The 25,075-nt window shown below is 40.7% G+C and overlaps 4 protein-coding genes and 1 non-coding gene across 7 annotated transcripts; 4 read left to right on the forward strand and 1 right to left on the reverse strand.

The window, feature by feature from the left end:
- Positions 1-1,576: 1,576 nt before the first annotated feature.
- LOC104415598 (ATP-dependent Clp protease proteolytic subunit-related protein 3, chloroplastic) lies at positions 1,577-5,974 on the forward strand (the record flags this gene model as incomplete). Its single annotated transcript, XM_010026929.3, is given in 11 exon segments — positions 1,577-1,918; positions 2,803-2,904; positions 3,536-3,658; positions 3,813-3,872; positions 4,100-4,166; positions 4,169-4,195; positions 4,276-4,349; positions 4,496-4,549; positions 4,635-4,718; positions 4,806-4,933; positions 5,559-5,974. Coding segments are annotated over 10 exon segments (1,029 nt in total), but the record flags the coding sequence as incomplete, so codon positions are not given.
- A 2,609-nt stretch (positions 5,975-8,583) lies between these two features.
- On the forward strand, positions 8,584-12,061 carry LOC104415600 (F-actin-capping protein subunit alpha). Of its 2 annotated transcripts, none has more exons than XM_018861178.2 (10): positions 8,584-8,882; positions 9,025-9,140; positions 9,361-9,450; positions 9,678-9,742; positions 10,173-10,334; positions 10,517-10,595; positions 10,688-10,765; positions 10,877-10,951; positions 11,026-11,081; positions 11,447-12,061. In XM_018861178.2, the coding sequence occupies exons 1-10, from the start codon at positions 8,771-8,773 to the stop codon at positions 11,568-11,570; spliced, it is 957 nt and encodes a 318-aa protein (XP_018716723.2). In that variant the 5' UTR covers positions 8,584-8,770; the 3' UTR covers positions 11,571-12,061. The 2 variants fall into 2 exon arrangements, with proteins under 2 accessions (XP_018716723.2, XP_010025233.2); XM_010026931.3 differs by having other exon boundaries at positions 8,617-8,882; positions 11,026-11,061.
- Positions 12,062-12,637: 576 nt separating this feature from the next.
- On the forward strand, positions 12,638-12,813 carry LOC120287969. Its single transcript, XR_005546222.1, has one exon. It is a non-coding gene; the product is annotated as a small nucleolar RNA snoR127 (small nucleolar RNA).
- Positions 12,814-14,763: 1,950 nt separating this feature from the next.
- LOC104415601 (heparan-alpha-glucosaminide N-acetyltransferase) lies at positions 14,764-20,285 on the forward strand. Of its 2 annotated transcripts, none has more exons than XM_018861177.2 (13): positions 14,764-15,066; positions 15,603-15,740; positions 15,836-15,917; positions 16,063-16,139; positions 16,262-16,377; positions 16,482-16,599; positions 16,679-16,795; positions 16,901-16,992; positions 17,586-17,652; positions 17,730-17,811; positions 17,902-17,993; positions 18,556-18,699; positions 19,045-19,191. In XM_018861177.2, the coding sequence occupies exons 2-13, from the start codon at positions 15,606-15,608 to the stop codon at positions 19,189-19,191; spliced, it is 1,269 nt and encodes a 422-aa protein (XP_018716722.2). In that variant the 5' UTR covers positions 14,764-15,066; positions 15,603-15,605. The 2 variants fall into 2 exon arrangements, with proteins under 2 accessions (XP_018716722.2, XP_010025234.3); XM_010026932.3 differs by having other exon boundaries at positions 14,769-15,022; positions 19,045-20,285.
- Positions 20,286-21,233: 948 nt separating this feature from the next.
- LOC104415602 (translationally-controlled tumor protein homolog) lies at positions 21,234-23,026 on the reverse strand. Its single transcript, XM_039299057.1, has 5 exons — positions 22,859-23,026; positions 22,243-22,316; positions 21,913-22,041; positions 21,657-21,814; positions 21,234-21,548 (listed from the first exon to the last, which is right to left on the reverse strand). The coding sequence occupies exons 1-5, from the start codon at positions 22,884-22,886 to the stop codon at positions 21,431-21,433; spliced, it is 507 nt and encodes a 168-aa protein (XP_039154991.1). The 5' UTR covers positions 22,887-23,026; the 3' UTR covers positions 21,234-21,430.
- Positions 23,027-25,075: the final 2,049 nt, after the last annotated feature.

Here is a 25,075-nt window from a genome sequence, read left to right on the forward strand (position 1 = left end):
GCGGGCTTTTTTATTCTGTGGCCTGTCGGTGGACGAATTTGGTGGGGTTGAACGAGGCAATTATAAACGCAAGTTGGGAGCAAAATGAGTGCGAGAAAGGTACTCATTACGAGGAGAACGGTCGATTCCTTGCGATTTAGAGATTTACGTGTCGCTTTTATGGACAATCTTCAAGGTAAAATCTGAGATGGATTTGTATCGTTTTGCTTTTCCTTTTGACTTTACCGAATTGTCCGTTCGAAAACCCTGGCAAGCGCTTCCACGAAACGGACGAGAGAAACCCAAATGGCCACCCACGGGCGAGATGACCGACAGCGTCGTCGAACGGTGGGGACAAAAAAGGGTCAATAAAAATACAAAACTAAAGTCATAAAAATCGATGGTGTAGGCCAGCGGCGCAGCTACTGTAAGCTCTCGTACCCACTATGGAATTTTCTCCCGTGAGCCAAGGACTATTCAGTCTGGCCCATATATGTACGAATCCGGAAATTTGGAAATCTGTCCGCATGAATTGTCCTATGGTCAAGGCAGAAGGTTGGACATTGCTCGTGATATGGTTGAATGGTCAAGGCAGAAGGTTGGATATTTCTCGCGATATGATTTAAATTTATGATCACATTAAAGATAGTGTAATCTCTTTACCACTTGATTACCACTCTATCCTTTGATCACAATTCTTCCGCTTTTTATCGATATGGAAATGAAGGGATGAAATGCGAAAAAGCACACGAACTTGATGCAATTACCCAAAAAAAATGTGATTACTTCCATAAATAGGTGTCTCTCTTAAAAACATGACATGAAAAGTGGCCAAAAGTGAATAGTCAATATGTCATGTAGAATTCGAGATGATTATAGTTTTATGGACTTACAACATGCACAAATCGAAGTTGTGAATTTTAAAAAGACTTGCTTACTCTAATTAATAAACATGTAGTTTGAGACGGTTTTCTTCCATGGTGACGTCAGTCATATTAACATTTATGTTAGGAATTTTTTATCAAAATTGGCCGCAATGAATCAATTGACAAATTGTCGAAAAGGTTTGAAACTAAATTTGACTAAGTTAAAAAGTTTATGATTGAATTGGTATAAGTGCCATAAGTTAAGACATTTTTTGGTAACTTTCCGAATTGAAAGTGCTCAAACACAAGGAGACTTGAGTTCCCCTAAGAAAAATAATATTTTGGATAAGCTTTACTATTAGTTTCAATGTGACTCAAAAATTTAAAGAGTTGAATTTGAGTCAGAAGCCAAACGCTCCAAAACCTTGACTACACACATGCAAACTTTGATAATCCAGGCCGATTTTTATAATGTTCCTTCCAGTTTTGTTAAAATCACACCGTTTTACTTTTCCGTTTTGAGGGGCTTCGAGCATTGGGCGTGGATCCGACCAAAACCCGGAATGGAGGCCCATCTCCGAACTCACGGGCCTCCGACTCCGACCCGAACCGACCCGGAATTCTCCATCCGCAAGCCTGCCAAGCCCACGAACCGGTAGATGCTCGATTCTCTCTCTAGCAAAACCAGAGAAGAAGAGAGGAGGAAGAGGAAGAAGCAGCTCGAAGGATAACCGCCCGAGCGAGAATGGCCGCGAGCCTGCAAGTCGCCGTGGCGTCTCTCGTCCCGCCTTCGACCGCGTCGTCCATCGGAAGGAGAGGAAGAGGAAGGACCGTCGTCGTCGTCGGCGGCGGCGGCGGCGGCGGCGGCGGCGTCCGCTGTTCCGCAATCGGCTCCAAGGGCTCCTCCTCCAAGCTCCCTGCCGCCAATCAACCCTAAGGACCCTTTCCTATCGAAGCTGGCCTCCGTCGCCGCGGCCTCGCCGGAGTCGCTGCTCGCCCGCCCCGTGAGCTCCGACACGCCGCCGTACCTGGACCTGTTCGAGTCCCCGCAGCTCATGGCCACGCCTGCTCAGGTGAGCGAGCCAGCGAGTGAGGCTCGGCGAGGTTCTCTTGGTTCGCTTCTTTGTGGGAGCCGGAGGATTGCTCGGTCGATTGGAATTTATCGGTCGAGGGAGCTACAATTGCTTCGTTTCCTTAATTTTCCTGAGACGGCATACGTAATTGTTTGGTTATTGAGTGCGTTGCTGAGTGAGTTTTGTGGCCATGACTGAGTTCTTATCGAGTTGATTTTGTGCTTTTCTGTTTCATTTTTTTCGATAAGCATAGTCGATAGCAATGCACGGTTTCATGTGGATTTGTTCTACTCAGAGAAGCTCAGTTCTTCGCGTCAGGTAGTGGAGTTAATTTGTGGTTGAGTTTGAGAATTGCTCGGTTTTGTTCCATTGTCGTGGTTTTGTTACTGATATCGTTTTGTTCTGCTCAATAAATAAGAGTTTTGACAGCAATCTTAGGAGAGTTGGTTTTGGTGTGCTATCAAAATATTCTTGGTTGATTGAATGTTTCATAGAGCAAAAATTGCAAACACAGTTGTTTAAGCTAAATTTGAAAATTTGATATTTTCAAACGAACTTTCTCAGATCAAACTGTGAATTTCAAGGATATGGTGGGAGGATTTATAAGTTTCAGGTCACGAAATAAATTGGAGATTATGATTTTTCTTTTTTCTTTTTTTTTTGGTTCATCTGTAAGCGGCCGCTCTAAATTGTTCATAACTCATAGTTTCTGGCTTTTATGTGATATAATGATGTTCGTAACAGGGGAGAGCTCAGTCTCATTAAGTAAATTTTGTTATTAAGTATTTCCTCTCTTTAGTCAAAGTGGAAATATCAGTTCTTGAGACTCAGTGGATTGGTTTTTAGAGGATCGGTTTCCATTGCATGACAATGATTTTTATCAGGTGGAGAGGTCAGTTTCGTACAATGAGCACCGACCAAGGAGGCCTCCACCGGATTTGCCTTCACTGCTTCTCCATGGAAGAATCGTTTACATTGGCATGCCAGTAAGTGTTTCACATTAAATTGTCAACATTTGTTATCTTTTAAGCCCTTCAGTCTGGAAATACATACTGCACTCATTCCTGATGTGAAAATTTCGTAATCAGCATGAAATGATCAGAGAAGCCAGTGGGAATGTGAAGGAGTGTCTATAACTTCGAGAAAGGATACTAATCAGGGCAAGGGAAAATGGAAAATTGAGGAATGTGTTGAAGGAGAACTCTTTATTTTCTTTTTTGCGCCCTTGATTGGAATCTATAGATGATGTTAACAGGTTTTGTTAGCTCCTGCTAGAAATAGTATCTTCCTTTTTTTTCCGTCAGTAGGAAACTGCTTTTTGCCTGTAGCTGGTAGATAAGAACTACTATCATCTTATTCAGGGAACCCCCTCCCCCCCAAAAAAAAAAAAAAAAAAAAACTATTGTCTTAGAGCTGCTCATTTGTTCAGAAGTAAATGATCTATTTGAAGTCACTTATTTGCTGAACTTACTATGAACTTTCTACCTGTTAATTGGCATTGGTGGCAACTGCATTCTCTACATCCATCTTTTGTTCTGTACTTTCTTGCCTTTGGCAAGTCACAGCTCCACCTCTTGTAGGTCTTTTAGATAGAACTAACTATTTACTGTCTCTCAGTTGGTGCCTGCAGTCACAGAGCTTGTAGTTGCGGAATTGATGTACTTGCAATGGATGGATCCAAAGGAACCAATATATCTTTACATAAATTCTACTGGAACAACTCGTGATGACGGTGAGACGGTAAGCTTCCATCTTTGTTGCGACTGATTTTGCACTGAATTTTCAAGCTTATGAATGGTCAAGACCTGACCTTAGCAAAGACACAAATTAATTGGTAAGGGACAACAGTTTATATCCTTAGAAATTTGTTAAAATTACAATCATTGCTTCGCAGGTGGGCATGGAGACAGAGGGTTTTGCCATTTATGATGCATTGATGCAACTGAAGAATGAGGTGAATTTTCTTACAATTTGCATTTATGTTTGCTAAAACTTCCAGTGACTTTCTGGTTATTATAGTAGGTACTTGATTAAACGAGGTAGTGCTTAGTGATGATTTTGGCTTCGTTCTGCTTATTGAAGTACTTTGACTGAATTTTACACTTGGATCTAGGAAAAATATTTGAGTGCTGAACCGTTCGCATTTTCACTTTTATTCATTTATGTTTTTTAATTTTGCAGATACATACAGTTGCCGTAGGTGCAGCTATAGGACATGCCTGTCTGCTTCTTGCTTCGGGATCTAAGGGTAAAGGTTTATGATGCCGCATGCCAAAGGTGCGTTGGTATTGTCTACTCATCTGCTGTGTTCTGCTCTCGTCCTTTTCTTGTCTGATGTCAACACAATATCGTTTCAGCAATGATCCAGCAACCTCGTGTCCCATCCTCTGGGTTGATGCCAGCCAGTGATGTTCTTATCCGTGCAAAAGAGGTATCTAGCGATATTTATTGAGCTATACATAACCATAATAGGCATTTTGCTACTCTGTGCAAAAGTGTGCAAAATAAGTTGACTTGGAACTGGGCATATAGTCTCTCTATTCATGATGTTCGTGTTGCTTCTGATGATTTTTGTAGGTGATAACCAATAGGGATACTCTTGTAAAGCTTTTGGCTAAGCACACTGGGAATGTGAGCTCTCTTTCTCTCTCCCTCTCTCTCTCTGCATATCTTAATGGGCAAGGGGATAACTAATGCTAATTCTGAATGACTCTAGTCCATAGAGACTGTAGCCACTGTCATGAGAAGACCTTATTACATGGATGCCACAAAGGCCCAAGAATTTGGTGTCATTGACAAAGTGAGACAATTTTTGAGGTATTAATGGCGTCTTTTAATGATTGCGCATGCAGTATGAACTTATGTGAGGTTTTAATTCTTGTTTCAGATTCTTTGGCGTGGTCAGGAGAAGATAATGGCAGATGCAGCCCCTCCTGAGCAGTGGGACAAGAATGCTGGCATCAAAGTTGTAGATGGATTTTAAAATTTCTCCAACTTTCAGATGGATGATTTTATGTAAGTTGCTGACTTCACAAAACTACACACGCCATTTTTGTCTAGCCTGATGAATTGCCATGGCAAAGCGAATAAACTTTTTAAAAGTTGGCTAGAGAACAGGAGGATTAGATGATTAAAATAATGTATTCCTTGCTGCATGTTGAAAAACTAACCATAACTCCCTAGAATTCTTCCATACTCATACAGGAGAACTGTTTTCCTAACTATGTACTTTCATTCCTTCATCGGATTATGTTCTTTCCAAGGAGCATGCTCCTACATGCAGAACGTGTTTATCGATGCACAATATCTGACATGTTGGAGAGAATTATGGTGGTGGCAGAATTGATACCCTTATGTTTGGTAAAAGTAGTTTTCTTTATATAAGCAGATAGTGTTAGGAAATCTGTAGGAGTCCAGTAGGATTTTCTTTTTCTTTCTTCTGGTTTATGCGCCATTTTGTGTTCTACTATAGGCGTGGTTCTGTGTGTATCTTTTGGTAGTATAAGACATGACTGATCCGGAGTTCATAATTGTGGAACTTCTGTCGATGCATCTGGATCCATTTTAATTTCTTTCTCACTCAGTGATTTTCTATCATATAGGATTAGCGTCGTGTCATTGTTTTAATTCCCTTTTTCAATGCAGGAAACTGTGCAATAAGGAACTATGCATACATAAAAGCCGTGAACTCAACTGTGGAGCATCAGAGCCCCGGATTGCTTGCAGGAGAATAACTGCCGCTTGTAATTAGCAGTTGTCCTGAAAATTTTCAATACTACGATCATATGGACAGTTCACCAGTGCACCAACAACAGATCGAGGAAACTCTGGAAAATAGCAAGTATAATTAGTTTCATTTTAGCTTCAAATGGGTTAATAGTTAGCCTGTAACAATGCTTTGACCTATTGAATTCATTTTCGTTTCTTCAGCCTGTCGTGCATCATGGTCCTGATTTTTGCTTGTTGCTGAGCATTTCGTATTCACTCTGAAATTCATTAACCATCGGATTTCGTAAACAGGTAGGGGATCTATAAATAGATAGCTCATTGGTCCCATCCCTTTATGGTGTGGAATCAACTTTAGCCAGGTATCTGAGGAGGATTAACGTGTGTTGTGGACGTCATCTTGGCATCAATATTGGTTTGTATTAGCAATTTGCTTTTACGTCATGCGCGAAGAGTAACTAGGCCACGCTATGTAGAAGTGCTTGCATTTGGGTGTCTATCTCAGAGATGAGAAAATTGGAAGTTATTTTATTGTAGAGAATGTAATGCTTGCATTTATAATTTGGGCAAAGATTGAAATGGAAAATCCTGCCTAAAAAATCAATAATTTGGGTTGGATCATGCTTGACTATGCTTGTCTAGATGGATTCTTTATTTTTTGCTTGATATAAATTTCGTGACTGACGCATTTAATTCGAAACATCTGAAATTTTAATAATATATAAACATTGTCATCAAGGAGGTTGCAGATAGACCTTGACCTATTAGATTGTGAAATGTGACCAGGAAATGCAAAGCTTCGGAAGGGCAATTTAAGAATACGGCCGTATTCAATTATAGAAAACGTTCTTTCAACCTAAACTCGGATGAACGATGGACCGAACTAAGTGACTCCTAAAGCAATGGACTCCTACCCCGTAAAAACAGGGATGATAAACTATGATACACTTGGGAACACAGCAAACAACAATCCCTCCAAACTAAAGCAGAAACTGAAAGTCCTGGTTCAGAAAATTCTTGTGGATGGATAAACGCTCTTTGATTGGTTTTACAGAGTTAAACGCACACATTGTCACTTTAAGGGTGCGCATGGATTTATTTCTGTGCTTTTGTTCTGGGAAACAAAACAAAAAAGTGTTTGTTCTAACAATTTTTAACAAAAGAACGCGTTTGGTAACGTTTGGTCCTAAATAAAAATGAACAGAAACACGTTTGGTTAGATTTTATTATTTTTTTGTTTCTTTTAATTTTTAAACATTTTTTATTATTTTTTATTTTTCCTTTCTTTTTATTTTTCTTTTGTCGGCCCGCCACCGGCCTCCGTGACTCGGCCAACTGGGCCCAAGAATTCGCCCGCCACGGTGAGGCTCGCCGGCCCACCACGGCGAGGCCGAGCCGTCGAGGCTCGGCCTCGTCGGCCATGGCCGAGCGGCGACCGGCCAAAGAAAAATAAGAAAAAAAGAAGAAAAGAAGAAGAGAAGAAGAAGAGAGAAGAGTCGTTTTGTTCTTTTGTTTCTTCCGAGTGTTTGCTTTTTTGGAAAACAACTTTTTTTTTTTTTTCTGTTACTTTTCGTTCCAGAAACAAAAAAAAAAGGAACAAAACGCAACCAAACGCGTTTCTGTTTTTTGTTTCTGGGCACACTTTCCGTACAAAAGTGTGCCGGAAACGTTTCTAAGAAACGTTTCCATGCACGCCCTAAGCTGTTGCAGAAGTGGCCATCATAAAGACACAGCAAAAACTTGGATGAACAGAACAAAGTACCAGGCAATTTAAAACTAAACTACGCACCTCACAATGTAAGGAGAAATGCCCTTGTTTATATTGAAACAAGAAGCAGTGTGCATCAAGATGAAATCTAAGAAACAGAAGCCCGTGTGAGAGAACATGGAGAGCAGACAACGATGCGCCTAATTTTTCTCAAAGGCACATTAGTCACGAATAAATAAATTTTATAATCAGCACTTGCCCTGACTTTGTCTCCCCAATACTAATTTTCATTTTAAAATTCATTGGGAATGGTTGCTAGATATCCTAATATTTGCCTAAAAGGTTTTGAAGGCTGAAAGCCTTGTAGAAAAGTTGAACTAAACACACCCTTATTCAATCAAACTCCCCCACAAGCTAGGTCTCACCTTACCCTTCTTTTCTTTCTGTCTATTCCCCCCATTTCTAAAGTTCATAAGCTGGAAGCCTGGCCGCTGAGGGGTCTATCATTGTCTAGAAAGAGATAAGCCCTCAAGTTATCACGTCCATGCATCTTTCCCGTTGGAAATAAGCTTGAGGGCCCTATGAAGAAGAAAGCAGGCAAATGCTTTTGCCCCGTGCAAGAACCCATGCTGCCTGTGATGCGATAGAGCCAGAGAAACGTGTACGGATTTCCACTTATCCCATGACATATCTTTGTCCAATCTTATTGTATGGATACTGATTCACCTTTTAATTATGTTAATTTAATTTTAAATCTTTTACTATTTGCTAATTTCATTTTAATGCAGTCATTTCAGCCAAATTTCTAAATAATAGGACTTAGGACTAAATTGAAAAGATTTCAAAAGATTTATAATTAAATTGGCAAATCGTATGGTATTTTAGACAATTATTCTGCTATATTCATGTGCAATTGTTAACGAGATGATGAAAGTTAATAATACAAAATACTTAATACCTTTTATCGGATGTCTCCGAAGAGACCAAAATACTTAATACCTTGAAAAAGAAAATATCATCAACTTTTCAGAGGGAGGGTTGGTCGAGGAGCGTTTTCGGTAGCCCCCAATCGCAGCAAAGCGAAACGAAATCCCCGGGAACAGGGCCGGCCCAGATGAACGGACGAGATGCCGCGTCTCCACCGCAACAACCCTGATCCGACGCTCACGAAACCAAAAATATCGCCAATCGAGTTTAACTGGTACCGCCGAGCTCGTTTGGGAACTCGCGACGGCGTCTCCCTCGGGCGTAGAGGCCACACACACCGAAATCATTTCTAGCCTCGTGGAACGGGCCCGCACGCAGACGACGAGGCTCGTCCTCCCCCCGGCGCACCATTCTCCCTTCTCAGTTTCTCTCTCTACCTCCGAAATCCGCAACCGCATTCTCTCTCCTCGAGCGGAGGAACAGCCGGGGCGATGGCGGAGGAAGATGCTCCGGAGGTGGAGCTCAGCGGCGAGCAGAAGAAGGAGATCGCCAAGTGGTTCCTCCTCCACTCCCCCGGCGGCGAAATCCAATACGTCGCCAAAGGTTCACCACCACCCTCCCCGGGGGCCATCCTCTCTCTCTCTCTCTCTCTTTGCCTTTGTCGGTTTTTTTTTTCGGTTTCACGCGTTCGTTTTGGGTTTGGTGATCGAGCGGGGCGCGGATCGGTTGTCTTCGTGTCTTGCAGATGTGAGATCGGTGCTGGACGACGACGGGGCGTACGGCGAGGCGGCGTCGGAGGCGTTCCCGGCTTACAACAAGGCTCAGATGATTTGCCTCGACATGCCCCGCGGCATGGGAGAAGTGAGTCTTCCAGATCCGCTCCGCCGGAGATTGGCTGACTTAGTGTTTCGCCTTTTTTTGGATTAGTTGCATTGTACTGTTGGTGTTGATAATGCGCTGTTTCGTGCTTTGATCCTGTAACTGGTGTGATTCGTTGGTTATGCTGAGAGTTAAAAAAATGTCATTTTGTGCCTGGATGAGAGGTGTGAAAGCTCGCGCATTGACGTCCGTGTTCCTGTAGGTTCTGATCACATCGTTCGGCGAGCTTGAGGAGAATCAGTTCCTTGATCCGCGTACTGCACAAGTCGGGATTGTCGACCACGTCAAGCAAGTGAGTGTTGCGAAGTGTTGCAGTCTTTTGATTAGCTATCTGCCTTCAATATTGGAGTTCAACTTGGTCCCTTGCATTTGTTTTTTGTTCTTGGCTTTTGGCTTCATAATCTTGGATTGATCCCGAAGCTCATGCGGCATTGTTTTCTTTCGTCCCTCTTTTGTTTTCAAGGATGTTTGTTTGATATATGCGGTCCGTTTCTCTGATTATCTGCTAATTTGGTTCAGGTTTGTACAGACGTGAGACCTGCAACTGATGAAGAGCTTCCATCTCCGTATATTGAGGAATTCAGGTGCGTTTCTTGTTTCCTGATAGGTCCCTTGACTCGTCCTTGCCAGAATGTCTTCTGTTCCTGAGTGCTTTATGGTACATGCCCATAACAGCTATTTTTCCATCCTCCATCCTTTGTACGTCTCTTTGTGCTACCTTGATGTGTCGCATTCGAGAGGTTCATAGAACCATGCTGTAAAAGCAAAGTGAATAATGCATTGCAGCATGCCCTATTTTCATCTTTGATACTTTTTTTAGCCAAGTACTTTATTCTATGAATTCACTGCTATTTGGAGAAATGCTGGGTACCCAGAACCTAGAAATAGACTTTGAAGCTTTCCTTGTGTGATGCTTGATACATTGTGAAACTAGAAATACCCTATGAGTCCTTCCTTTTTATGGCAGTCAAATAATTTGCTCTCACGATCCCTTTTCCGCCTTGATTCTTTCAGATGTGCTTTGGATGCAGAAGTTCTGAAATATGTTGGGGAGGCTTATCCAAAAGGTGTCTGTTCAGTTTACAGTACAAAGGGTAAAGATGTGGAGGGACCAGGATCTGATTTTGAGCTTGCCGTAGTTATTCAAGCTGCTAGAAATAGCCCACAAAATTTCTGGTTAGTGAAGCTCATAATTAATTATCAAGTAACTATGTCTCTTTCTTTGGTGCTGCAAATCCATCTAAACAGAAAATGGTGGAACAATGCCCTCCGCTCTTCAGTTTTTAATCAGCGAGTTTAGTTATTAGCTTCTGAAATTGGTATTAGCAACTTACTTGTTGCTTTTGACATATTTGCAGCACTGGAAGTTGGCGCTCAGTCTGGAACATTGAGTTTAAGGATGATATACAAATTCTTGAATTAAGGGGCAAAATGCAGGTATTCTGAGCTGGTTTCCCTCCCCCATTCCCACCTTCTTAATAGCCTCATCCATCTGAATTATGGGAAACATAACACTTGTTGCTATTTAGGTGGGCGCTCATTATTTTGAAGAGGGAAATGTGCAGTTGGATACAAAGCATGAATGCAAAGATTCAACTATATTTCAGGTTAGGGCCCATCATCTCTTTGCTTGCTTGACCATTTTTAGTGCCCAACAATCTAATGACTAGATACCATGATGTGCTGAACTCATTGGCTTTTGCATTTACTTCTTCCAGTCCCCAGAAGATTGTGCTATTTCAATAGCTAGTATAATTCGCCATCATGAGACAGAGTATTTGGGTTCTCTTGAGGTATGAGTGGGTTTGTTTATGTGTATATCGTTAATTTAATCAGCATATTGATTTTCTAAAATCTATCAATACAGGCATCATATACCAATTTGCCGGACAACACCTTTAAGGTAACCATTTACTTTCCAAGGTACTTCATTAAGGATCTACTGGGTCATTTTCATGGCATTTTGACGTATCTCTTACTTGAAAGGCACGAGCTTGATTTTCCCCTGAAGAAAAGTGCTGGCTATTGAGTAACTCTGTGAATGCTTGCGCTGTATCTTTCATCATCTGCCTAATGATTTCTCATCCCGGCTGTGTTATCCTTTGCTAGTTGTTACCCTTTTACTGCTTTATTATTGTAAAGATGACAGCTGCCCATTGTCGCATCCTTTTTCTGGCTGATATAGTGCTTGTTCTTGTTTTCATATTCTATAAGGTTTTATAGAATTTGAATATACTTCCCTACAAGTTTTCGATCACTTAAGTATTGTTGTAATGTGATGAATGCAGGATCTACGGAGAAAGCTTCCAGTTACTCGGACCCTTTTCCCCTGGCATAACACGCTGCAGTTCAGTCTTACAAGAGATATCTCCAAAGAACTTGGAATTGAAAAGTGAAATTACAATAAGATGAGCCAAGATCCATTTTGTTTGAGGTTCAAGGTAGAGATTGCTTATCTATCTGCTGGAATTGAAGGCATTGAGTATGTATGTTTACACAAAGAACTTTTTGCCATGCCTTGCCTGTTCCATTTCCTCTGCACTATTCTTTTTGGTCTTTGCTCGTGTATCTTTTGGTGCCCCCAACCTTCTGTGTCCTCATCAATCGCTTGTTGTGCAGATTACACCTCTAGTAGGAGTCTAGGAGTCCTCACTTTTGGCAATTTTTTTGTGTGACCATTTCTTTAAGCTCTGTATAGTGAGTTACGTGAGTTCTGATCTTCATATGAGGTCAGTTGAGAATAGTAGGAAGAATGTTGTGACTAAGTGAATTTATTTCCCCACAAAAGTTGTGAAGCCAAAGTTATTTGATTGAATCAACCTGAGTGAAGATCAATACATATGTTTTTGTATATTGTGGCTTTGAGCCGCAGTACCATCATAGCTGTTCTAGTTGGAAGGTTCTATCTATGTCCCAAAAAGTCTCTCTCTCTCTCTCTCTCTCGCATGTGCCTGGTGAGCATGGTTGCTAAACTTGCTAACATGATTTCTTAAATTAAAGTGAAGTAGGTCCTACCAGCTTGTTGGTAAGGGTTTAACCTGGGACTTTGATGCCATGACTAGCAGATAGAGGTTAGAATGGTAAGCTAAAAGGCTGATGTTGTTCTTGTTGCTCCACTGTAGCAATTTTTTTTTTTTTTTGGTGGGAGACTTGCATAGTTAGTTGAGGTTGCAAATCACATTTGTGTTGCAAATCTTGCCAGTGCACGCAAATTATTCGGGACAAGATGGACTGCTCTGGCAGCTGCATATAATGTGAACTCAGTACTTATGAGTCCTCCGTAAAGAAAGGCAAAATCAGCTTTTCTACTTTTGAACTTAAGGAATCTACAGAAGAAAATATAAATTAACTGAAGAGACTTCAAAAGAATCAAAGCATCCATAGAAGAAATAAAATTAGCTTTTATGGTTTTAACCAATGATAATCGAATTAGATGAACTGTTTATGCCTTGTTCAGTTTACATGTGCTATTTTCCTCTCTGGGATGATGCAGTTTAGCCAAATCAGACACGAATGTGCTCCAGAAGGCATTGTCTTTTTAAGCCTGCAATATTTGCTCGGCTGAGTTGTTGTAAGTAATGCAATGACATAGCTTTGCCTTCTGTTGAAGCGCATCTCTGATGATAACAGCGAGATCGGTTGCTAACTGACCAGAGTTTTGCCTATCAAAGTGCCTGATTTGCCTTCCATTATTGGAATTTTTCAGTTGATTCTTTAATTTCTTTGATCACAGTGATGTCCGAATTATATGAAATAATAACACGTACCAACTAGTCGCTTTGTTTCTTTGTGAATGGCTTTTCAAATGACACCTGATTGTTTTTTTCTTTGAATGGCAAATCTTCCGAAACATGCTTTGCAGAGGAAGGAAGTCAAATTTGCTAATTTAGACTCTGCTGTCCGTTAATTGAATCTTCAACCTTATGACACTAGAAGAAACTGTTGGATGGATTTCAATTACCGTTGCTTGCTTCAGCTCTTTTATCATTCCTCTTCAAAAATCATATGCTATGTATTGAAGTTGAAGATGCGGAAACTCATGGTAGGGGCATTACATAAAGGACTATGAGCGGGGCTGATGCTTGTAAAGCTGTTTCGCCGACTGCCAAAGAGAATCGATCTATCGAGCTTCTTGCTTGTAGGATCTGAAGTTAAACTTTTTTGTTGCAACCTCAGGTACATTCCGATTCATACATCCCGAGAAATGGACTGACCTGTCAAACGTATTGATTGGGTCGGACTTATATCGGGTCATAAATTATTTGACTCAAATAAATCCATTTTTGACGCGATGTAAATCCATTTGACCAGTTTTGATTAAGTTTCTATGCAATACAAATTTAGTAACCTATACCCATAATCGACCCAATCCATTTGCCCAACTCATACTTGATTTGATTTATAGTTGCTAAAACACTTTCATACTATGAAAAATCATGGCCAAATTGAGGTGAAAATGTAGAGAAAGCAAGCGCGAGATTGAGTGAAGCAAGAGAGATTGAATGGAAAGTAATAAAAATGTGTTGGGTCTAAGTAAATTGTAAATCCACTTATAATTCATTTACTTCATATAATTAAATAAATTATAATTTATTTAACACCATATGGGTTTCTAACTCAATTTTGACTAGTCTAGAAATAGTTTAACGCTAGAATGCACAAATCATCATTGAGCAAGTGTATATTTACTGTTACCCCTCTCTTTTCGCAACCCAAAAGTGGGGCAGCTCAGACCAATCCTACTGTCTTTGATCGTGCTTCCAGTAGCGGACGGGATTGAGTGCCAGTTAAGTTTGTGTTGGTGACAAGAAGTACGAGGAAATAAAATCGAAGTGACTTCAAGGCACCAAATTTTTGAATGCACGAGGTATGAGTTCAGGATACAATGAGTCGAGTACTGGCAAACTCAGTTTCTCTTAACTAGATATCGTTGATGATTGTTGAAAAGATTTGTGTTCGAATTGCACTAGTGAGGAGGGAACAAGGGGCCGGTGGTAACAAAATTGAGCTGTGATCGAGAAGTGTAAATCTTAGTCACTTGTGTGATAAAAGTTGGATAAGATCCAAGGTGAAAGACACTTGTGTATGATGGTCATCGAAACTGCGAACTTTTTCTTAAGCAAAACCATTGAAATCAGCCCTAATGCTTGGTATGGCTTTTTTGCCTTAAATTTGCATCGTCTAAGATTTAAATATTTAAATATTCTACTAAAGAAATCTATAAAGATCATAATCGCTTTTTAAGGATGCGAGAATCTCAAGATGGTCCCCACAAAAGGTGTCGTGTCTTTGATAACTGAGGATTTGAATTATTGAAAACTGGCAATGATTAAACAAAGAAGACAACCAGAAGAACGCCAAGCGAATCTTAATCAGGCATCCTATCCGCTTCTGACTTATTTGTCCTACCGAGGAGACCCGATTGGATAATTGAGATCAATAAACAATTTCCGAAAGGCCCAGAGGGTATCAGAGCCATAAATTACGGCCCCATGATATATATTCAAAGGACGGAATCGCACACGTGCATCGTGCGCCATCCCCGGTATACAATTTACTGAAAGTTCGGGGGCTGAAAGTTTTATTTTGAGAAACTCGATTTATCCTCCAACTGACACATGCACAAGTTAACTGGTCCCGTCGCTTCGTTGACAGCGTTTCGTCTTCTTCCTCGTCCTTCACCGTTGAACTTGGGTTACTTTGCCGTCGCCGGAGCGCAGGAAATGGCGGAGATCAAAGTCCAGGCCGCTCCCCGCGACCACGAACTCCCCCTCGTCATGCCGGACGCCGGCGCCTCCGGCGACAAGCCCCGCAAACCGAAGCGGGTCGCTTCTCTGGACATCTTCAGGGGCCTCACCGTCGCGGTAGAGTTCAGCCCTCTCTCTCTTCTCTCTCAAAACGATTGAAGGTGTGTATTCAGTTGTGATGGCGAAGTTCCATGCTTGTTGCGGGAGCTTCCTGTCTATCTGATTGTTTTCGTCTTGCCATGATTGCTTGGGAAGCTTTATCTTCGAGTTGACTGATGGATGCTCTGTGAGTCCGTGTTGTCTGTTGTTCTGCTGTTCTTGTACTCGAATACTGAGTTTGACGTTTTTTGAGGAGCGCTTAGTTAACGTTATGTGTTTTTAGTTGTTGAGCTGATCTTTTGTGGTGGGTGACAGACCCTCTGTTTTGGTGGAATTCTATACTCGGTAACTTTTTGAGTTGCAATTTCAATGCTTCCGAGAGCTCCGTTTGCTTTTCCTCTGATAGCGTAGCATGTCTATTATGTGTGAATGGCTGCTTACTGCGCATTGGTGAATGGTCTTGGCCGACGGGGAGGGGTGAAAAATGGTATTTTTTGATGGATGATTAGCATGGTTTTGATTTGCATGTTCGGTACTGGTTGAAATTTGATTCTCGCACGGTTTTCATATTAGAGTCTAAGTTTCTTTTGTGTTTTAGCTGATGATTTTGGTGGATGATGCCGGAGGAGAATGGCCTATGATTGGACATGCGCCGTGGAATGGTTGCAACCTTGCCGATTTTGTGATGCCTTTCTTTCTTTTTATTGTGGGTATGGCCATTCCGCTTGCTCTTAAGGTTTGTATTCCTAGCATTTTCTATTTGAAAGAACGGAACTGTGGTTTTGCAGTCCCTGTGGGCTTCTTCTTTTAACTTTTTGGTCTTTCCTGTAGAGAATTCCTGATCGGTTTGCAGCCACTAAGAAGGTGATATTGCGGACTCTCAAGCTCCTCTTCTGGGGTCTACTGCTGCAAGGTTAGATATCCGTAATAGTACATGTATTTCTTCTTCTGTGATTTCAAAGCAGAATTATATTGATGACATGCAGTTCCGAAGACAAGTTTTTTATTTCTTCTTCTGCCAAGTTTTGATGTTTACCTGGTTTCATCATGTGATGCAGGAGGTTATTCACATGCCCCTGACAAACTATCATATGGCGTTGATATGAAAATGATAAGGTGGTGTGGCATTCTCCAGGTAATACGATTACTTGTACTTATATAGTTCACGTCCTTTTTGTAAATTTTGATTTGATAGTAGTGTCTTTTTTGTTTTGGCCCAATGACAGAACAGTGCATGTGTGTATTGTTTACTTTCAGAGAATTGCTCTTGCATATTTGGTGGTGGCACTTGTTGAGATTTTTACAAAAAATCCACAAGAGAATTATGAATCATCCAGCTCGTTCTCAATCTTCAGAAAGTATTGTTGGCACTGGTTGGCATCTGAAATTTACTGACTTTCTTGGCAATAAGAGCTCTTGAATCTGCCATTTCAGTGATGCATCTGCTGAAGCAGCTATTTTCTTTGTCAAATATCAGGTTGTTTGGAGCATGTGTTGTTACTGTTTACTTGGCTATTCTTTACGGGATATATGTTCCTGATTGGCAATTTACAGTCCAGGACAGAGATAATCCCAACTATGGGAAGTTTTTCAGAGTAAGTCCTTTCTGTGTCCTAGTCTCACAATACCCTAAAAAGCATGTCAAATATTCTTATGATTCTATGTCAATTCTAGGTAACTTGTGGCATGAGAGGAAACTTAGATCCTCCATGTAATGCGGTAGGATACGTTGATAGAGAAGTTCTTGGAATTAATCATATGTATCAACATCCAGCTTGGAAGAGATCAAAGGTGCAACATGATTTCCCTTGCTAAATCAAAACATTTTAACTCTCACATCAGCAAAGTAGTAATCTATGGCAGTTATAATGGTTTATTGTCTTGGAAGTGCTGCAGGATTGCACTGTGAATTCTCCATATGAAGGACTGATACGGAATGATGCTCCAGCATGGTGTTATGCACCTTTTGAACCTGAAGGAATTCTGAGGTCTGTTCAAGCATTATTGTTTAAGATGTTGAGTCTTTTTATTTTGCTGTTTTCAGATGGCTATTAGCTTGTGGCTTGAGTTTTTTTATACCATCTGAATCCCTATTAAGTTTTTAAAAAATCAACTTACAATCTGGGACTTTTATAGTTGAACTTATGAACTGGGTCCAAGACATATTTCCTGTGTTGCATATTGTGTTCTATGTGATACCAAACTTTTCGTTTGAGGTACTGGTAGTATGGTAGTATCTTCTTTAGTCTGAGCAAACAGGTCTTGGGATGTGGTTCTTGTCCCTAAATAGGCAAGGATTCTTCTCTTTACAACTTGTTGAAGCATTTTCTTGATTTTAGCCCACTTCAATGTAAAAATCCTAGGCTTGATGTTGGGGTTACTCCATTTTGTTCTGATGGCTCCATGTCATGGGCACACCCTCCCCACTGGGCAGGGCTGGTGAATGGGAGCCGTGTGCAGTGGGTCACTCCTGACACGCCTACTGCCTTGTAAAATCTATCAAATGCTCTGTCCCCATCTTTATGTAGCAGAATCATCATGATAATTGCGAAGTGGTTAAAGTGGATCTTTTTGTTTGCAGTTCAATATCTGCTATTCTCTCCGCAATAATTGGAGTGCACTGCGGTCATGTGCTCTTGCACTTGGAGGTAGGTCCATTAGTCTAGGTAGAATGAATTTGTCTTAGTCTTTCCTTACTTGACTTATTTGATGAAAACTGTTTCAGAATCATTCAACCAGACTGAAGCACTGGGTTCTCATGGGTCTTTCTTTGCTTATTTTGGGAATCATTTTGCATTTCACCCATGGTGAGATCTTTATAATATGATAAGCACAACTTTGATTTGTTCTTTTATGCAGCTCTTAGTCTGCATGATACTTCTTTTCCTTGGATGCAGCAATTCCTTTCAATAAGCAGTTATATACACTCAGCTATGTCTGCGTAACAGCTGGTGCTGCAGCGTTGGTATTCTCAGCCTTCTATGTCCTGGTATATATCTTGTTGTCTCATGTTTTTTGCAGTAAATTTTTGTTCTGTCGTCAATTGTCTGCACTGAATGATCTGACTACATAAAAGCTGAAATCATGTAGAAACACAGTTGGCATGAATTCCGTAGAGTAAGTAAAATGTATATTACATGGCTAAGCTTTAACCTAGTTGATTTCATTATCGAGGCTGAATTGAATTGAGATGAGTGTGTCCATTCTTCTAATTTAGGCATATTAATGGGAGTGGCAAGCATATCAGCATGGTACAAGTACTTTTAGCAGGTCATTCCTGGAGTTTGCTTCCTAGTAATAATTTGTTTTGACACCACATTATGTTAGTTACAAGTGAAGTCTACTTGGCGAATACAAGAATGTGCAGGCATCTCCTGAAGATCATGATGGACAAGTTCTTCTAACTTATTAGAAAACAATTTACTTACGCAATGTTCTCCTTTAAAATGTGGCAGTCCATCTTTGTGGGAAAACTGTTGGCGAGGCTGGTGGTGGGTGTCCTTATAAGTGTAACTTGTGATGGATGACTGAGTTTTATGTTGTTATGCTAGGTTGATGTATGGGGTCTGCATCTCCCATTTCTTCCCTTGAAATGGATTGGCATGAATGCGATGCTGGTGTATGTCATGGCAGCAGAAGGCATATTTGCAGCATTCATTAATGGGTGGTATTATGATGACCCCCGTAATAACCTGGTATGTCACTACAACCTTTCAGGTGTTCTTGCTTTTCTCTGCGAGTCTCTCCATGAACCCTTGCAATGAGAAGGGCTCTGAAATAAATTAGGACTATTGGCCAAAAGAATGAAACATTGTTGGATCCACCCCTCCTCTTTTCATGTTCAGAATATACTGAAATATTTTGTTCTTTCATTCAATTGAGTTGTTTTTTTCCCCTGTAACATGTATCTAATGAAGCAGTAATGCCCTATTTGCAGATACCCAATCAAAGATAGCGTTATCCTTATAGAAGTTGGACCTCAAATGTAAAGGAAAATTTTATTTCTGATGTTAAGGCCGTTTGAAATTTGTACATTGCAGGTACATTGGATTCAGAAGCATGTATTCATTGGAGTTTGGCACTCCAAAAGAGTAGGAATTCTTCTTTACGTCATCTTTGCAGAGATTCTTTTCTGGGGTGTTGTTGCTGGCCTTTTGCATTGGCTAGGCATATATTGGAAGCTGTGATTTCCATGCGATCCAACCCTCAACCCAGTTAGCCTGTCACTGCAAAATGCAGGTAATATTGTGATATGAAGATCCTGGCTCCCCATTCATTCTAAGCATTGATTTTAGTCACTGCAGCTGCCGCCGTAAGAGAACCCGCATTCTCAAGAGCTTTCATGATCCATTCTCTGCAAGGATTTATTTCCAAGGGTACTAGACACGCTTTTTCAAGTTCCAGAAGAGAAATTTCACGCATTCTAATAGACAAAACAACATGACAGCTGGCCACCTCCTATTTCCAGTACAGCCTTCTTTATGTTCACTGTCTTCTAATTCTAACTCAGAGATCAACCGGAATTTGTGGTGACGCAGAAGCAGTTTCCTTTTTATCAACTTTTGAACGGAAACACCTTTGCCTAAATACATGCAGTAGTACTGTGGAAAGACGTGTGGTAAGATCAACAGGCGACCTGACTTTCCTCAGACCACTTCAAGAAAATTAAGACTTCAACCCATGGTAGGGTCCACTATGCTGTTTCTCTATCGCCAAAACTTCTGATTGATCTCCAATTTGGAACCAGAAGACACTGAACTCAAAGGAGGCTATACTGGGAATAAGAAGTGAGCTATTGTATTTTGTTGTATAGTTTAGAATGTTAGAGGTGTCCTTTTCTGAATTGAGAAAAAATATATCATGCTCTTGGGAGTAATTTAGATTCTAATCCTTGCATAGAGGGGATCTGCGAATGCAGGTTCCCTGAGTGGACCTGGCTGAGGAAATGTTCAAGCTCTGCCTGTATCAATTAAAGAAACTCACGGATGTTCAAGCAGGAGTACAAAGTAGTTTGTACCGCTTACATGTCATTCAGAAGACTCGATGTCTATACTCTGGCTGGGAAAGCCATTCACTAATAACAATAATATTTTCACGTGATTGGTCGGTCAGAGTTCTTGCAGACATCAGAATCATCACTCCTGTTTTGGCAATGGTTCAACGTAGTGTCTAATTGTAGCTGCATTTTGGCTTTAATTTCCCTTCCTACTATTGTGGGAAAACGTTAGTGGACCAGTTTATCTTTAGATGATGGATGTAAGACTGACACGATTTTGAGTTTTCCCTGTTCCCTGAGTTAAATCGATTCCCCTTCGATGGCATTCTATTCTAAACTATGAAAAATATTAAAATGACAAAACCATGATATAGCAATGAAAATTATGTTGGCTTTCTGCTAGATAATATACCGATCATTACCAAATTGGATAATGTATCTAACGTCACACTATTATTTGGACCGCGCTCCTCCGTAAGAAGCTGTCTTATATGGAGTGTCAACATGCGTGCAGTAATGCAAGTCATCTACTCCTTAGAAAACTAGATTCCGGTCCAAGGCGTACTACTATAGCTCCATCAAGATGCTATTGATAGACTCTCCCGCTGTGATCACAGGAGCACACAAAATGCATAGTTATTCTGGTGATCTACTATTGCGACTTGCCCCAATGTAATGCCCGGACGAAAAAATACGGTTGAGGCCCCCTTAGAGAGCTCGGCCTCCTTTTCCGTTTTTGGTGACGACCATTAATATTAGATGCCTTATCTCCTGCTTCACAAACTAACATTAAACCACAATCCAAGGCCAAAAGCGATGGCCAAGGACAGAAGCAGGTGGATATATTGGGTTCATATGCAAAATGCTAGATGGTCAAATTCTTGTTATCGTATGGCATTGTTCACGCCAATACAAGACCCTGTGGTTCTATAAAATCTTACGCAACATAAGAATCCATTCATTTGAGCAAGGTCGCATCAGAATCATCTCCCTTGCTCGAAGTCTAGATTGAGTTATTGCCAGTGCCAGGTTATATGACGTTTCCAATTTGAACGACGGAAAGCAAGGCCGAGATCAGAATCGGATCTTTGACCAAATGCCATAAGATAAATAATCAAAGAGGACTTCTTGCTGAACAGTTTTTGGGCAGTACGAAATACCGATAGTTTTGGTGCAAGGGTTCAGAGGACCATCACTTTAGAAACCAAGATAGCAACTATTAGACAACAGGGCATATCAACATCGAAACTTTATTTCTCAATTAACCAAAGTCACCATGTTCTAAATTTAGTAAAAAAAAACAACCTAAACAAAAAGACGGGATAATAAGGCATCCCGTAGCGTAGTTTATACCCTTTCTCTTTATATATAGAGCAGAAACACAGAAAACCATTTCCAATCTAGTAAGTCCCCCCAACAAGAAAGCCTGTCTAGCACTTGACTTCCTTCAGTCCATGGGCAAGGTAGAGGAAAGTAGGATCAGTAGCACCTTCCTTGTAAAATGCAAACACCATGGTGCCATCATCATGCATGCTCTCCCCAACGAAACTGCAAAATTAACCGGGTTGTCGATCAATCAGAAGCGGAAAACAGATTAAGCCCTAATTAAGCCGAGCATCAATTGAGAAGCTGATACAATTGCAGGGTTGAACTTACAATTGGAGGTCGCTGAGCTTAGAAAGCAGGAACTTGGTCGCTCCCTCAATGTGCTTCTTGAACAGCTCTTGTTTCTCTCCCTCCAACTTGGGCGACAGCAACTTGATGTACCTCTTCATGTAAGTAACAAACTGCTTCTTGTCGAAAGCAGGTTGCTCCTGCAATCACCAGAACAGATCATCCCAAACGTGTCGTGGATTAGAGGCCAAGAGCTCCAAAAGATAACATCCAGAGCTATGGAATAAAATCCACTCACCTGAAGCCTAAAGGTGTCGACGATGTCCACGACCTTCACGGTCTGGTCATCAACACCCTCCTCTTCCCCTCCGCCCTCTGCAGAAGGGTTGGCCCCGATATCCACATCGACCGCTCCTTTGACAACCCACTGCATGTCCATGATCGCAACTTGATGTAAATTTTTAAATCATTAAATTCCCTATTCCCATTCAATCTGAAACGCACTACTGCATATTATTCATGCTAATCCATCCCTAATGAGTAAAACTAAAAAAGCGTTTTCTGAAACAGAATCAACATAAACCTGTAGGGGTATAAAGTTAAAAACGAAGCGGAGATAGAATCTGACCTTCCCTTCCACTTCCCAGAGCATGCCATTCTCAATTTCCTTGTATGGGAAGGAGTCAGACAAAAGCTCATCGCCTGAAAATAGTAACAAGCAGAGGAAAGAGTATTACTTCTCGCCACAAAAAACACAGATGTTATTGGCTTTGAAGACATGGGCACATCAAGATCATGCGTACTATGTCGATCTTTAACGCCTCCTATTATAACCACCAATCTCCAAATAACAAACAAGGATTCCGGTCACCAAAACTTTTCAAAACTTCTCACTTTGTACACAATTCAGAGTGAAAGAGGAAATCGCCGAAACATATTTTTGATTCGGAAGAACCTCAACTACTGAAAGAAAATCAAAGAAATTCAACAAGGGAAATCTGCAGCATCCCATGGATTAAACATCAAAGAACTGTTCCCCTAAAAAGGGACAAAAAAACCAAACTACCGAGAAAAGAAAAAAGAACGAACTCTGCTTTTCTTTCTACGATCGCACTCCAACGATCACCGAAAGATTCTTTCAACCAAGGCAGACGAAATCCAAAAGGAAAAATCCGGGCAACCCAAGTCAAAAAAAATAAAGAGATGCTTTGGCATCAGCAAAAAGAAGAAAAGGGTTGCAGTACCCGTGAGCAGATCCTGATAAACAAGCATGGTTGCTGAAGCTCTGTTTCTGCACCTTCTGAAACGAAAATTCCCTCTTTCCCTTTGGGGCACAGAAAGCTAAAAAAGCAGATACCCAGAGAGAGAGAGAGAGAGAGAGAGAGAGACAGAGAATGAGAGAGACTCGGAGAGAAGATAGCGCAAAGCGTGGGGAGGCGAGATTTTATAGTGGCAGTGTGCAGCGGAGGACGCACATATATTATTAGATAATTTCCTATTTTGTAAATCCGAGTTCTGATTGGGATATGTTCTTCATGATTAAACTAGAAGTATTATTATGCGTTATCTTGCTGTGAAATCCCGATCATGCCCCTCTGATATCTTCCGGTGATCTGTACACACCGACATGAGGGACGGGAACATCGGAAGTTGACCGCCCAGGATGTTCGAATTCCACTCTGCCTTGGACTCTTGCTTTCCTCGGATCTCGCGCATGGCAGGTGCCGTAGCCGTTCAGGATACTATTTTTCTTTTTCCTTTTTCTTTTTGTTATAATTTTCAGATGGACAGGTTACTTGATTTGAACGGGAAGGACTTCGTATGTAAATAACAAATTTCTCTCACAGGTAACGCCCCCGTTCGATTTACGTATTTCTAATCAATAGACTAAAAAAATATTGATATCCGGCATCGATAAAAAAAAGAGAAAATGAATTTATATATTATATAATTAGATGACTTAGGAACATTACATTGAAAGTATTTCATGAGCCGAATGAATAAAATTATTATACATTACGTAAAACTTAATAATGAAAGTTTCTGAAGCATGCCATGATTTCTTCTACTTTTAAAAATTTCTTGCACTTATAAAGTACGGAGTCTTGAATAAAGTATTTTGATTTATGGATAAAAGGATGAATGGTGACACGTTAAGAGGTGGATTCGCGCATTTAGATCAAGCATGAAAAGTAGATTTGGCATCTCGCATCACTAAGCATAGACGACTCATGTTTGACCATCAAACCCGGCTTTAGCTCCATGTCGTATTTTACTGGTGGAGCTAGCAGGATGCGTCCCGTGAACGGTGTTAGATCTATTTTGAGTCAACCAACAAAAGTATCACTTCTTCTAAGCATTCACACATCAAATAAGTCGTACCTCAGCCAGGCCACTCGGAAGTTCGACATGTAAAAGTAGACATTAATGACAGGAATTAGAATCCGTATATCACATACAAAGATTGAGAAGGAATAGTTCTTTAATGAGACACTATGAACCCATAATATCTTACATAAGTTGCATAACATTAGCTATCATCAGAGATATAATAGTAGGTAAAATTAAGATTTAGGCTGGACAATTCTACTAAATAGTCATGTTTGCTTAGGAAGTTATGAATATGATAGTAATATTTCCAACAAAGATTCGAAGGTACATTTGAGATGAACGATCAGTGCACAGGTTAAGCTTACATTTATTAGACCAATCATCCATGTTTGTCTCAAAATGTACTACAGATATAGAATTTGATAAATATGCCTAAGAAAAGGTATGCTCAATGTCTTCCCTTACTATCATGTATTGCCAAACTCGCAAAACGGTTCACTTAGGAACTGACCTTGCGGGTCAATAATTGTACCCAACCCTATCCTAATTAAATAAAACTTAAGGAGCCTGAATAAGTAATGGGTTCTCGATCAGGACAACAATCAAGAAAAGGGTTCAATGGATTCGTAGGATGATTTATCGGCTACAACGAAAAAGCATGACCAAAGATATTTGGGGTATACCTGAACCTAAGTCGCTACTTTGATCTAGGAAAAAAAAAAGATCTCACCAACTTATCATGAGGTTAGCAGTGTGGAATAAAAGCAAATCTGACAAGATCAGGTGGAAGGGAAAAGCACATGCATTCTTCCTTTGCTCAAGAGCCATTTGATTAAAGTGGAAAGAGAACAATTCATATTCTCCTTTATTCAATAAAAGGAACGACGAGGGTTAGAGCGCAAAAGGCATATGCTAATATCCCTTTACATAATTGAATGCCAGGTCAGTTGATCCGAGAAGGCTCATGTCATGAGGAATAAGAACGCAAGGCAGACAATTTTGACCAGCCGACGTCTATACTAGATCAAGCCATATCAACTTATGGCAAGCACATAGGCGTGTCTAGTCTTCTCAAAGTATACCGCCAGAGCGTAACTAATTAGAATTCCTTTTTTAACTCCACGAGCAAA

The sequence above is a fragment of the Eucalyptus grandis genome, chromosome 8 (assembly GCF_016545825.1).
Source record: "Eucalyptus grandis isolate ANBG69807.140 chromosome 8, ASM1654582v1, whole genome shotgun sequence".
Classification (NCBI taxonomy): domain Eukaryota; kingdom Viridiplantae; phylum Streptophyta; class Magnoliopsida; order Myrtales; family Myrtaceae; genus Eucalyptus; species Eucalyptus grandis.

Bases quoted from the DNA above. Each gene is read 5' to 3' on its own strand.
- LOC104415600 (XM_018861178.2), top strand. From the start codon at position 8,771: ATGGCGGAGGAAGATGCTCCGGAGGTGGAGCTCAGCGGCGAGCAGAAG. The intron at 9,141-9,360 runs GTGAGTCTTCCA...GTGTTCCTGTAG, and splicing joins TGCCCCGCGGCATGGGAGAA to GTTCTGATCACATCGTTCGG. The intron at 10,766-10,876 runs GTTAGGGCCCAT...TACTTCTTCCAG, and splicing joins AAGATTCAACTATATTTCAG to TCCCCAGAAGATTGTGCTAT.
- LOC104415601 (XM_010026932.3), top strand. From the start codon at position 14,777: ATGCACAAGTTAACTGGTCCCGTCGCTTCGTTGACAGCGTTTCGTCTT. The intron at 16,378-16,481 runs GTTGGCATCTGA...GTCAAATATCAG, and splicing joins AGAAAGTATTGTTGGCACTG to GTTGTTTGGAGCATGTGTTG. The intron at 16,993-17,585 runs GTCTGTTCAAGC...TTTTGTTTGCAG, and splicing joins GAACCTGAAGGAATTCTGAG to TTCAATATCTGCTATTCTCT.
- LOC104415602 (XM_039299057.1), bottom strand. From the start codon at position 22,886: ATGCTTGTTTATCAGGATCTGCTCACGG. The intron at 22,317-22,858 runs GTACTGCAACCC...TACTATTTTCAG, and splicing joins TTATCAGGATCTGCTCACGG to GCGATGAGCTTTTGTCTGAC. The intron at 22,042-22,242 runs GTCAGATTCTAT...ATGGACATGCAG, and splicing joins TCTGGGAAGTGGAAGGGAAG to TGGGTTGTCAAAGGAGCGGT.